A 13,765-nucleotide genomic window follows, 5' to 3' on the forward strand; every position below is an offset into this window, starting at 1 on the left:
TTCCAAGTGTTAGCTGATTACGAAGCTTGGTTAAGCAAAGGTAAATAGGAAATTGCATTCATATCCCTAAGTGCCTGGACAGGGGTCCTGTGCAGAGCAAGGAGAGATTCCTATCCTAGCCCCAGAGATTAAGGACTAACAGCCAAGAGCCTGATCACAGGTGGGGTAATCTCTGAAAAGATATGCAAGAAAGACAGCCCTATGCAATATCTGTACCAAGTGCAGAGCCAAGGAGGAGGCAGAACACATAGGATATCAGCCAAAGAGTAATTAAAGCCAAAGAGAGTATAGTTCCAAGGAGAAATACTTACAAAATAAATGTACAAGTCCAATAGCTTTTTTACATACTAAGAATAACCAGCTGGGGGAAAAAAAGAAAAAGGATCCCATTCAAAATAGCAATAGAGAGTAAAACAGTGAAGCAGGCAGCTACAAATAGCCATCCCTCCATAGAAACGTCAAAACAAGCAGAAATGTCAGAACCAACTTCGTCAGAACTTTGGAAAATAATGAAAAGTTTACAGCAACTGAGCAAATGCTCAGTCAAGAAACTGACAACTTCAAAGTGGCAAGAAAGCTTTGTGGCACTTTTACTTGCCCATGTCTCACCCCCCTCCCTGGCTTGGTGGCAGTGCTGCAGAAAGCTGCCTGTGTTCCGGTGTGGGACCCTGGTCTCTGGTTCTAGAGGGAGTAGAGCAGGCCTTATTCACAAATTATTGTTTCTCTGTTCTAACTTGTCTGGAGGCTACCCAAAGGATGGACGCAAGGCACTCATTTCTGTTTCACTTAACTTGGAACCCGCTCAGGGAGGAAAAGGGACAAGCATTGCTCAAAACCATTGTAAGGCAAATGAAAAACCCACGCATGATTTATAAAGAAAATGCTCTACATTCTACTTTGGTGAGTAGCATCTGGGGTTTTAAAAGCCTGTGAGCAGCCATCTAGGATACTCCACTGGTCTCACCCCTTCTGGAGGAAGGAAGAATGAAGAAAACTAAACATACAAGGGAAAGATTAGTCCAAAGGACTAATGGACCACATCTACCATGGCCTCCACCAGACTGAGACCGCTCTGACAGGGATCAAAATAGGGGGTCCCAGACAGAGCTGGAGAAAAATGTAGAACAAAATTCTAACTCAAAAAGAAAGACCAGACTTGCTGGCCTGTCAGATACTGGAGAAACCCTGAGAGTATGGCCCCAGGACATGCTTTCAGCTCAGTGATGAAGTCACTACTGAGGTTCGCCCTTCAGCCAAAGATGGAACAGGCTATAGGGGCACACCAGCCCTGGGGAAAGGACTAGAAGGCAGGAGGGGACAGGAAAGCTGGTAAGAGGGAACCCAAGGTTGAGAAGGAAGAGTGTTGACATCTCATAGGATTGTTAACCATTGTCATAAGACAATATATGTACTACCTGTTTAATGAGAAACTAGTTTGTTCTGTAAACCTTCCTCTACAGTACAATAAAAAAAAAAAGAAAAATCCACAGCATGGAGCAAAAGATTACAACTGAGACATACAAAATAGACCACCTAAAGCCTAGGAGGAAAAGTAGGGGAGAGAGTTTCTTTGCAAAATTAGGGAATTCGAAAGCACCTAGGGAATTTAGAAAGCCCAGGACAAAAAAAAAAAAAAAAATTTTTTTTTTTTTTTTTAGGACAAGGTGCATGCTCAGAAAAGACTCCAAAAGACCCTAAACTTTCACCACTGGCTGATCTCTAGGCTTAGTGCAGGTAGGAAGTGAAAGCTGAGGCAAAGTTGTAAACAGCCTACCTAAGTGTTAAAGGAGTTCCTCAGCACTGAGTTAATCTGCAAAGACTGGGAGAGGGTTTGTTTTTGTTTTTAGTTGGTTTGGTTTGGTTTTGAGCTCCTGACATTCAAGAAGTCTCTTTCAAAACACCGGCTGATACAAGTTAAAGGAAAAGAGACTTCAGCGATTACACGTAACAAAGAATACAGCCTTTGCAAAAAATAATGTATAAAAGTCACTAAACAAATGGACAAAAGCAGCCTTCAACAGTCAAGAACAGCGAACTCTGGGGGAGGGAGGAAAATTTGATTTCCAGAATTACCACATGATAACATTCGAATGGCCAGTTTTCAACAAAAAAATCACAGAACATACAAAGAAACAGAAAAGTATGGCCCAAAGACAGAGTGGAAAGCCTAGACTTTCTTAAGACTGTTAAAAGATGCCCCAACACTGCACTGGGGTGATGTCAGAGAAAGTCAAGTAGAGAGCAGAGACTTTCATCCCCACTAGCCAATAATCAGCCTGCTTGGTGTGGTGTCACTGAAGACCATGTGCGGAGCCAGAATGCCTACACCCACCCAGCAATAATGAGGAGCCCCACTTTTGGGTGTCAATGGAGGCCAAGTGGGGAACTTAGGCTTCTACCACAATCTGACAGTAGTGAGGTGGCATCCCTCCCTTCCCCTGCCAGAGTAGTGTCAGAGAAAGCCAACTAAATAATATAAAATGTCTAAGTTTTAACCAAAAATTATTCATCATACCGAGAACCAGGAAGATCTCCAACTGAAAGAGAAAAAACAACCAATAGATCCCAACACTGAAATGACAGAAATCTTAGAATTGTCTGAAAAAAGATTTGAAAGCAACCATAATAAAACTTCTTCAATATGAAATTATAAACATGCTTAAAACAAACTAAAAAATAAATATGAGAGCAAAGAGATAGAAAGTCTCAGCAAAGACATAAAAGATATACAGAATCAGATGGAAACTTTAGAACTAAAATAAAAAGCTCAGTGGATGGTCTCAACAACAGAATAGAGGGGAGAGAGGAAAATATCAATGAACGAGAAAACAGAACAATGAAATTACCCAAAATGAACAGGAGAAGGTACATAGATTAAAAAGAAATGAACAGAACTTCCAAGGTCTCTGGGATTATAACCAAAAAACTAACGCTCGAGTCACTGGAGTCCCAGAGCAGAGGGGAAAAGAGGGTGAGAATGAAAAGTACTCAAAGAAATAATGGCTGAAAACTTCTCAAATTTGGTGAGAGTCATAAACTTACAGATTAGAGAAACTGAGAAAACATCAAACAGGATAAATCCTAAGAAATCCAAGCCAAGACATACCATAAGTAAACTTCTAAAAATTAAAGACAAAGAAAAAACCTTAAAAGCAGTCAGAGAAAAATGATACCTCACCTATAGAAGAAAAACAATTAGAGTGACAGCAGAAATCAGAGAGGGCAGAAGGAAGTGGCACAGTATTTTTCAAGCAGTTAAAGAAAAGAATCATCAACCTAGAATTCTATAACCAGAGAAAATATCTTTCAGGAATAAAGGGGAAATCAGGCATTCTCAGATGTAGGAACATGAACAGAATTTGACACCAGTAGACCTACCTTAAAAGAATGACTAAAGGAAGTTCTCTAACAGAAAGGAAATCATAAAAGAAGAAACCTTAGAGCATAAGGAACAAAGGAAAAACACTGTAAGGAAAAATATAAATACAGTAGTCTTTTCTTATCCTCTTGAGTTTTCTAAATTATGTTTGATAGTTGAAGCAAAAATTAAAACACTGATGTGGTTCTAAATGTATTTAGAGAAAATATTTAAGAAAACTATTATAATAGGGAAGGGAATTAGGACATAAAGGGAGGTAGGGTAAAATAATGACACCAGTAAACTGTGGTAAGTTATGTATATATAATGTAATACCTAGATTAATCATTTAGCAAGTTTTATACTCTCAAAAACACTACAGAGATATGACCCAACAATTCCACTCCTAGGTACATATCCAAAAGAATTGAAAGCAGGAACTCAGATACTTGTATACCAATGTTCGTTGCAGCACAATTCACAGAGCCAAAAGTTGGAAGCAGCCTAAAAGTTCATCAAAAGACAGATGGATAAATAAAATGTGGTATATATGTACAATGGACTATAACTCAGCCAGGAAGAGAAATGAAGTCTTCATACCTGCTACAACATGCATGAACCTTGAAAACATGCTGAGTGAAATAAGTCAGTCACTAAAGGACAAATATTGTATGATCCCACTTGTAGGAAACATCTAGATCAGGAAAATGTATACAGATGAAAATTTATTGGTGGTTTCCAGGAATACAGGGGAGGGAGAAATAGGAAGTCACTGCTTAAAGGACACTGAGCTTCTGTTAAGGGTGATGGAAAAAGTTGGAAATGGACAGTGGGGGTGGTTGCACAACATGATGAATGTAATGTCACTGAATTGTACATATAAAAAAGTGTTGAAATGGCAAATGTTTTGTTACATATAAACATACGAAAAAATGGGGAAAAAAACCCAGAAAGGAAGCAGCAAAAAAAAAAAGAACCTGTACACAAATCATTATAGCATCTTTGTTCTTAATAGCCAAGAACTGGAAATAACCCAGATGTCCTTCAACAGGTAAATGGTTAAACTGTGGTACATCCATACCATGGAATACTGCTCAGCAATAAAAAGGAATGAACTATTGATACGTGCAACAATCCAAATGAGTGTCCAGAGATTACGCTAAGTTTAAAAAGCTAACCCCAAAAGTTTACATACTGTATGATTCCATTTGTATAACACTCTTGAAATGACAAAATTATAGAAATGGGGTACAGATTAGAGGTTGCCAGGGGTTAAGGAGGGGGGAGGGCAGGAGGGAAGTATATATGGCTATAACCTGGCTATCTGAGGGATCTCAGTGGTGATAGAAATGTTCTGTATATTGACTATATTAATATGAATATCTTACTTTTGATATTGTACTGTAGTCAGAGTTCAAATTCACACACACATACAAAAGCAGACTTACTCATCTGACAGACTAGAGGAACCCCTGAGACTATGACCACCGGACACTCTGCTAACTCAACTGAAACCACTCCCGAAGCCCACTTTTCAGATAAAGATTAGACAGGCCTATAAAAAAAAAAAAAATTACACACGTGAGGAACGTGCTTCTTAGTTCAATAAAATATACGAGACCAAAAGGGCAACTCCTGCCCAAAAGTAAGACAAGAAGGCAGGAAGGGACAGGAACTGGACAGTTGGACACAGGGAACCTGGGATGGAAAGGTGGAACATGCTGTCACATTGTGGGAATTGCAACCAATGTTACAAAACAGTACGTGTATAAATTTTTGAATGAGAAATTAACTTGGGCTGTAAAAACTTTCACCTAAAGCATAATTAAAAGTTACCATTGGGAGAAACTGAGGAAAAGGGTACACAGAATCTCTCTGTATGATTTCTTCATTTCTTTTTTCCTCCCTTGGTATTATTTCTTACAACTCCGTATGAATGTACAATTATCTCAAAATAAAAATTTTAATGAAAAAAACAATGTACATGAAATTAAATGACAAGTGTAAGCTATGAAAAAGATATGCAATATATAATAATAGCCTTAATATGTACAAACCTTTTTAAAAATCAGATTTTTAAAAAAAAATAACAAGGAAAATGAGCAAAGGACACAAATAGGCACTTCACAAAAGAAAAATACAAATGCTTAATATTCATTAAAATAATTAACCTCAGCAATAATCAAAAAGCATGAAAACTTAAAACAATGCAAACTTTTCACCTATCAGACTGGCAGAGATTATAAATTAGATGTTGCAAAGGCTACCGGGAAGTGGGCATTTCTATGTACTACTGACACAGTGACAACAGTAATAGAAAGTGACAGGACTTTATAGGAGGGCCATTTGTTAATGTGTATTAAAACTTCAGAAAATACATACCTTTAAACACAGCAATTCTAACTCTAGACATTTATTCTAAGAAAATAATCAGGTACATGTACAAACCTTATTTATAAGGCTCTCTATGGCATAAAATTAATCATGCCTCCAGATAAGGGAGTATAAGATAAGTGATACAGCCATGTAACAAAATAAGATGCAGCCATTAAAAATAATGATGGAAAAAAATTCCATAGAAAAATATTATGAGATATCATGTGGAAAAAGTTGGTTATAAAACTACTGTAGTATGTGATCCCAGTTTTATTTTAAAAGATAACATTTCTTTCACCAAAAAGACAAGAAGGATTCACAGTGGTTACCTCAGTGAGGCAGTATCATGGGTGATTTATTCTTTTTTTCTTTGTGCGCCTCTGTATTATCGAAATTTTCTAGGAAGATGGTAATGGGGAACCCAAAGTCGAAATGGGGAGAGTGTTGACATGTCGTGGAGTTGGCAACCAACATCACAAAACAATATGTGTATTAAATGTTTAATGAGAAACTAATTTGCTCTGTAAACCTTCATCTAAAAAACAATAAAAAAGTTTTTTCCAGCAAGAATTATATATTTAATTATTTCAGCCCTTAGAAGAAAAATGCAGTAACATTCCTTACTGTGGGGTAAGGGTGGATAACTGAAGTAGGCAACCAGTTCACACCCTCAGCCTGAGAACAATGCCAGGCACCCAGGACACAGAGGCTTTGGGAAGGAGCAGCCTCCCCTCCACCTGATGAGATATGACTTACCTTTCAGGGTTCCTAAAGCAGCTGCTAGTAAAGGCTGATAGGTCTGGGCTGGCATGTCACAGGTGTGACTTTTTGATTAGTTTGTTATACTTTCTTGATTCTACTACGACTGCGTCCATGTTCCTTAGAACCTTGAAACTGTTTGGCGCACCTGATCTGAAGTCTTTATAAAAAGGTGACAGAGAAAAAATCCACACAAAACCGAGCATTAAATAGTATAAGCCAGCCACCTCTACCCAAATCACACTCTTACCTGTAACAAGCACTTGATCCGCTCTCCTGGGGTCATGATTCCTGTTGTGAATACGCCAGATAACATCCCAGCTGCAAACAGCTGGGGGTAGCTGCATTAAAAACAAAAATCACAGGCAAGCACCTGTGACTGATTAAAACAGTGACTGACTACCCAAGACAGAGGCAATCCCAGCAAAAAGGATAGCTTTGTAAGAAAAAGTAAGTACTTGGGAGTGGCCAGAAGCCCAGCCACAAATCAGATGTCACACGAAAGCCACCTTCTAAGTGAATTCCATAAGGAGTCCTGTGGTGCAATGGTTAAGTGCTTGGCTACTAACCTAAAGGTTGGTGATTTGAACCCACCAGCAGCTCAGTGGGAGATAAGACCTGGTGATCTGCTCCTATAAAGATTACAGCCTACAAAACTCTCTACTCTGTCATGGCTATGAGTTGGAGTTGACTCGATGGCGCACAACATCAACAGGAGTATTCTGATATCAAGTTTTCCAGGGCAGAGATCTCAGTGCCAAAAGCAACAGGAACTGCACACTGAAGTAGCCCCACCCATGGCAGAAGCTTTAGAGTATAAATTCCATCCCTGGGCCTTCCAAGTACAGTGACTATGGACAAGTTCCAGGCCTCTTTGAGCCTCGACTCTCCATCTGTAAAATGCAAGGTTGTTAGGGAAAAAGCCTCTAATCAAGGATCTGGACCTCAGTTGACCCCAGTTCCCCTCCTATCACCAAGGACCTGAGAATATTTTAAGCCAAGACTCAAGCATGGCAGCCTCAAGGCCAAGAAGAATGGCTGTGGTCACCTCCACTGGCTGAGAGGCAGCCAGGTCAGCTGCAAGGAATGTGCTGTAAGATACTGAAAAAAGCCCAGGAATCTCCTCTGGGCCTGGCAGCATGATGCCACCCAGGTAGGCATGATGATCCTGTGGCCCCCACTGCAGAGAATGATTCCCCAGTAACCAGAGATATGGGCCTCATTCTGGTGCCCAAAGAATGAGCCACACTGAGTATGCCAAGGAGTCTGGGGCTCCTAGCATCTAGCTCCCATTGTTGTCTGTGCCACCTCTGACATTTCCTTTTCTTTTGGGGATTAGCAATACCAACATGGTCTGGAAACACTGGGGCACAAGGCTACAATTAACAGCATTTCAACAGAGTCTCCACAGCTTAGCAAATGTTGCTGAAAACTTTACATACTGGCCTGAACCTCAGGCCCCTCCTGATCCCAAGCCCCAAAGGCTGAGTATTCAGCCTGGTTCTACTAAACAAGGAGCCCAAGTCCTGAGGAACAGATGCAAAATGGGGTAGAGAAACATCTACTGCAGGTCCTTTCCTCCAGGCAGGGCACCACCAGTCTCAGGAGCTCTGATTTTCCATGCACTTACCCCAGTCAGGGCTCATGTGTCTACCCCAGGCACATACACCCAGCACACAGGCTGACTGTTACACAGGCAAGAGACCTGCTTTCATGCGTCGCCTCCTTCATAGTCACCTCACACTGCTGTCCCCAAGAGGAGCCCTCTTGGCAACTAAACTTCCCCCCATGAGACCAACATGCTCCATTCTTTCCAGGATGCCCAGATGGCCAGATCCCAAACTGGGCACCTCTCCATCTCCTAGGACTGGGGACTTTCCTCTAAAACTCTGTGTGTACACATAGCACCATGTGGACATTCTACGACTGCCTGGTCCATTCTGCCACCAGCGCCCCACCCACCCCAGGGAGGTACCTGTGAGAGCTGGACCTTCCTGGGCTTCTACCTCACCCATTTCATAGCGTTGGTAATGCTACTTTCCACATCACCCCCAAATGCTACTACGGGGAGGTGAATGTGACAGGGCTGGCAGGATTACAGGGATGGGGTCCTGAGTGTCTGTCCTTGCTTAGGCAGGAAGGGTATTTCTGCTGATGTGGCTGCACAGAAACACAGACCGAAGTACCAGCAATGACCCTGCTGGGGGGCCTCATGCATGGCTCTGTTACAGCTGTGTGCCACCACATGTGCTGAAAAGCCAGGCACTCAGAGAGGACATGAGTCCACGGTTCGTTTAGATTACCAGCAGTAAACACCGCTTCAGAGATACCCTTCATGCACATTTGAGGCCACCCGTGTCTGCTTACACAAGCTGAGCACATTCAGAGGGTCCCAAAGACTCCAGAGTTTCAAGTTATAAGCACCTCTATCTACATCCTAGACTCTCATCAGCTGTGGCCTGAAGTACCAACAGAAGACAACCACATAACAACGTGGGCTTCCCCCCTTGAGCTCCTGGGTCCCAAGCTTAGCCAGGCTCTGTGGGTCCTATGCTACCTGAAGCACCTCTCAGGGGCTGTCACCCTGCTCAGTTCAGACTGAGGGCACCTTCTCATGTGATGTTTCTGCTGAGAATTCCCTTGCATCCTGAGACACCCGGCTGTTTTCATTATTGACTTTGTAAATTCTGAGCTATAATTCCAACTCAGCTGCCTCTTAACACTCAAATCCAACTTCTTAAGGTTTACTAAAAGAAAACACACTAACCTATTTCGCTTTAACAGAGAAACTAATATCTGAAATAATTATAATCATATTATAATAATGTTATAAAAATAAAGCAAAACAAAAGTTGGAAGCTTCCCTTTTCTCAACCAGGTGATGGGAAACAATGATGCCACTGCTGTCGCTGCCGCAGCACCAGGTACTATTCACAGCATTTTACACACATTTTAGCATTCAGACCTCCCAATAGTTATGTGGGGTTAGTATTATTAATATCTCTAGAAGAAATTATGACGACTGGGGGGTAGTCTGTTTTTTTCTTTTTCCCTTTTAGATCACAGGGCAAAGGAAAATCAGCTACCTCCCTCATGCAGAGCTCCCAGGATCCTGCCTCAGGGGCCCAGGAGGACACCCCTTGCCTGTCTGCCAAGGTTCTTTCCTGCAACGCATGTCACACCATCAGGCAGAACAGCACTGAGTGCTCTGGGCCCATAAGTACTCACCTAAGCACGTCCTCTGGGAATTTCTGTTGCAGCCTCTTCCCCAAACCATATCCAAAGAAGCACACAGCAAACATGGGGGTGACACCAATGATGGGGGCAGCCATGCCCCTATAGAGTCCCGTGATGCCCTGCAAGGAATCACTGAAGCAGGAGCTGTTCACAGACACCAGTGCCCTTATGCTATTGAAACAGGGAAGCAGTGTGTCTTCTAACCTGTGGCTTTATCCTTTACCTCTTCTCCAAGCAAGGAGAGCTTTAAAATGGGGGGAAAAAAAAAAAAACTCACATTTATCAGAAATAATTTACCTCTTCTATTTTTCATGCTGCAGGAGGGAGCGGAAAGAAGTCCCATTCTACAAGGCAATCTGGCAATATGTATATACTCTTTCACCCCAAAACTCTCCATCTAAGAAATTTATTCTAAGGAAATATTCAGAGATGTAAAAACAATGATGTCAGGCATCTATAAGGTGCTAAAATTTTGGAATGAACCTAAAAGCCCCAAATAGGAGATAAACAATGGGAATTCCATAAATGGTCTATGATACAGTCATAAAATCACACTGTAACCAGGGAAGAGACTACTAAGGGAAAAAAAGCAAGCTACGAAACAGGTTATACAATATGACCTGACTTCCTTGGGGTGAAATTACAGGTGGTTAAGAAATTTTTGTATTTTCCAAGTATCAAGACATGTGATTTTTATTACTCAAAAAGAAAATATTAGGGCAGTATATCAATTTTAACCAGTACAGTTTGGTAATGAAAGCAACTATGTGGTTGCCAACAAATAATTAGACAGACAGACAGATAGATGATATTCCAACTAAACCACATAGTAAACCAGGTAAAAAGAGGATCTGGGAACCAGAAGACCAGGCATTCACCCCAAGAGAGATGAAGGGGCTTGCCAAGATGGCACTGGGTACAAAAGCCTTGGGAAGCAGTAGGTTCAGATGGGACCAGGAGGAGGAGGACTCCAGAAGGGACGTTTCCAGGAAAAACAGAACAAAACAACACACACTGGAACAATAGACTGCAGCTGTTTGGGCACTGGAAAACCAAATGGAGAGGTATTCTACAGAGCAGTTAGGGTACAGGATGACAGAGACAGTGACTCAAAGAAAATCAAACAAGTGAAACTGACATTGACACAATTATTAACCTAACCCCAGGGAAAACAGAAAGTTGCACAGGAAATGAAATGCACATCATAGTACGTTATCTGGTAAAGAGGGAAAAAAACATACAAAGTTATAACCATGCCAATAGATGGATTAAACCACAAAGTGTGATACAAAATTTTACAGGTAGGGCAGAGGGAATTGGAAGTGTAAGAGTTAAAATCATCTACCACAAATGAGTAGCTAAAACACATTAAAAATGTAAATAAAGTATAGTAGTAAATGCATATCATATAGAAATGGGTAGGCACGAACATCATAAACAACTGAAAGAGAAGAGAATAGTTGCCTCAGGATACTGAGGGGGGGTGGGAGAGGGACACTTAAATTGTAACAAGCTTTTTAGTAACAGATTAAGTGCATGTATCACTTTAATAGAAAATAAGGAAGAATTTTAAAAACAAATATAAAAATGTTACAGTTGCTCCTTACAGAGAATAACAAGAGAACCAGGGTGGGGCTGCACACTGGGAGGGCTACCACAGACCCAGGGTGTGGACCTTGGGTGTTCTCAATCACCTGCTTCCCAGAACCAAAGGGCTACAACTGTACCTGTCAGCACCTGCCTGGATCTTGCAAAGGCCTAACACTGCTATAGGCTACAGGCAGCCTCGCTAAGGGCAAAGTACAGAGGCAAAAAATAGGAAAGGATGAATAAGACAGGGAAGCTTCTAAGGAAGACCTATAGAATTGGTGACAAAATCGTTCCAAAGCACCTCCCACAGCTCCCTACATGGGCTGAGGCCACCTAGGTCCTCGGGGGCCAAGCCCATGCCTCCAACAATTTGTCCAGCCTTCCTTTCACCCTGCCAGCCCACTCAGCACCATGAACCACAACTGAGAGCTCTGCCTGGCAGCCCCAGAAAACAGAGAGCTCAGTCTGGCACAGCAAAAACCACAAACACCACAAACATGGACAAAGGACTCCTGCTTGATTCTGCAGTCAGTTGGGTTTATACAAGTGATTTTCCCCAGGGCCCCAGCACCCAGCACACTTGCCCACTCCCAGGCAAGTGTTCGATAATGTTTGCCAACCAAGAGTCTTTGAAAACTGGCTCTTTTCTGTAAGGGCTGAAGACTCTAAGCAGACCAGAGCCTAGAGGCTCCACTGGGCACTGATTAAACTGTATCCTGGGCAGCATAGATGCAAGGAGGAACACTTTAAAGAAGAAAGGGCAGCACTGCCTCACCCATGGGAGCTCGAGGGGACTCCACCTTGAGACCTTTCTCCTACAGGTAAGTCCTGGCAGAAACCCTGGGAACAACCTCTCCTCCAAGGCTGAGTCCATTACTTACCAGCACTCCCTTTTTATTTGGGTGATACCTGCCTCTCACTTCCTAAATATTTAATAAAGTCCACCTATTTAATAGAGGGTTTACTCATTTGAGAGTTATGTTTTAGAAAGCATAGGAAGAAAAAAATTCCTAACAAGGTCTTTTTACACTTATACTAATGAAGTAAGTAATACATATCACTAACAATAAAAAGAAAAAAAATTTTTTTATACTTTTTAAAAATTCCATGTTTTGTACAGATATATGCACATTCATATTCATTGCAGCACTGTTTACAACAGCAAAAAGATGGAAGCAACCAAGGTGCCCATCAACGGACGAATGGATAAATAATGGCATATTCACACAACGGAATACTACACATCGATAAAGAACAATGATGAATCCATGAAACATTTCATAACATGGAAGAATCTAGAAGGCATTATGCTGAGTGAAATTGGTCAGTTGCAAAAGAACCACAATTATAAGAACTCAAGAAATAGTTTAAACAGAGAAGAAAATATTCTTTGAAGGTTATAAGAGTGGGGAGGGAGAGAGGGAGAGGTGCATTCACTAATTAGAGAGTAGACAAGAACTATTTTAGGTGAAGGGAAAGACAACACACAATACAGGAGAGGTCAGCACAACTGGACTAAACCAAAAGCAAAGAAGTTTCCTGAATAAACTGAACACTTCAAAGGCCGGTGTAGCAGTGGCAGGGGTTTGGGAACCATGTTTTCAGGGGACATCTAGGTCAATTGGCATAATAAAATCTGTTAAGAAAACATTCTGCACCCCACTTTGGTAAGTGGCATCTGGGGTCTTAAACGCTAGCAAGTGGCCTTCTAAGATCCATCAATTGGTCTCAACCCACCTGAAGCAAAGGAGAATCAAGAAAACCAAAGACATAAGGTAATTATGAGCCCAGGAGACAGAAAGGGCCACATAAATTGGAGACTACCTCAGCCTGAGACCAGAAGAACTAGATGGTGCCTGGCTACAACTGATGACTGCCCTGACAGGTAATACAACGGAGATGCGGCAGGAGAGCAGTGGGATGCAGACCTCAAATTCTCATAAAAAACACCAGACTCAGTGGTCTGACTGAGACTAGAAGGATGCCAGAGGTCATGGTCCCCAGACCTTCTGTTAGCCCAAGACTGGAGCCATTCCCAAAGTCAACTCTTCAGACAGGGATTGGACTGGACTGTAAGATAGAAAATGATACTGGTGAGGAGTGAGCTTCTCGGGTCAAGTAGACACATGAGACTATGTGGGCAGCTCCTGTCTGGAGGGGAGATGAGAAGGCAGAGGTACAGAAGCTAGCTGAATGGACACAGGAATACAGGGTGGAGAGAAAGTATGTGCTGTCTTATTAGGGGGAAAGTAAATAGGGGCATATAGCAAGGTGTATATAAATTTTTGTATGAGAGACTGACTTGATTTGTAAACTTTCACTTAAAGCATAATAAAAATTAAAATTCCATGTTTTTACTATCAAAAATATCTGAAAAATTATATAATCCAATAACCGCAAACCGGTTTAATGTCTGTTTAGGGATTTGGAAAATCTGTTGGCCTC

At 41.6% G+C, this 13,765-nt stretch overlaps 1 protein-coding gene across 1 annotated transcript in view; it reads right to left on the reverse strand.

Moving 5' to 3' along the window:
* SLC25A20 (solute carrier family 25 member 20) overlaps positions 1–13,765 on the reverse strand; it is a 29,529-nt gene that overhangs the window by 4,147 nt on the left and 11,617 nt on the right. Inside the window, exons 3-4 of the mRNA XM_049862884.1 lie at positions 9,722–9,849; positions 6,744–6,834 (exon numbers count right to left, since the gene is read on the reverse strand). Coding sequence (XP_049718841.1) covers positions 6,744–6,834; positions 9,722–9,849 — 219 coding nt within the window. The remainder of the gene's footprint in view (positions 1–6,743; positions 6,835–9,721; positions 9,850–13,765) is intronic.

Source organism: Elephas maximus, chromosome 20 (assembly GCF_024166365.1).
Source record: "Elephas maximus indicus isolate mEleMax1 chromosome 20, mEleMax1 primary haplotype, whole genome shotgun sequence".
In the NCBI taxonomy this organism is placed as follows: domain Eukaryota; kingdom Metazoa; phylum Chordata; class Mammalia; order Proboscidea; family Elephantidae; genus Elephas; species Elephas maximus.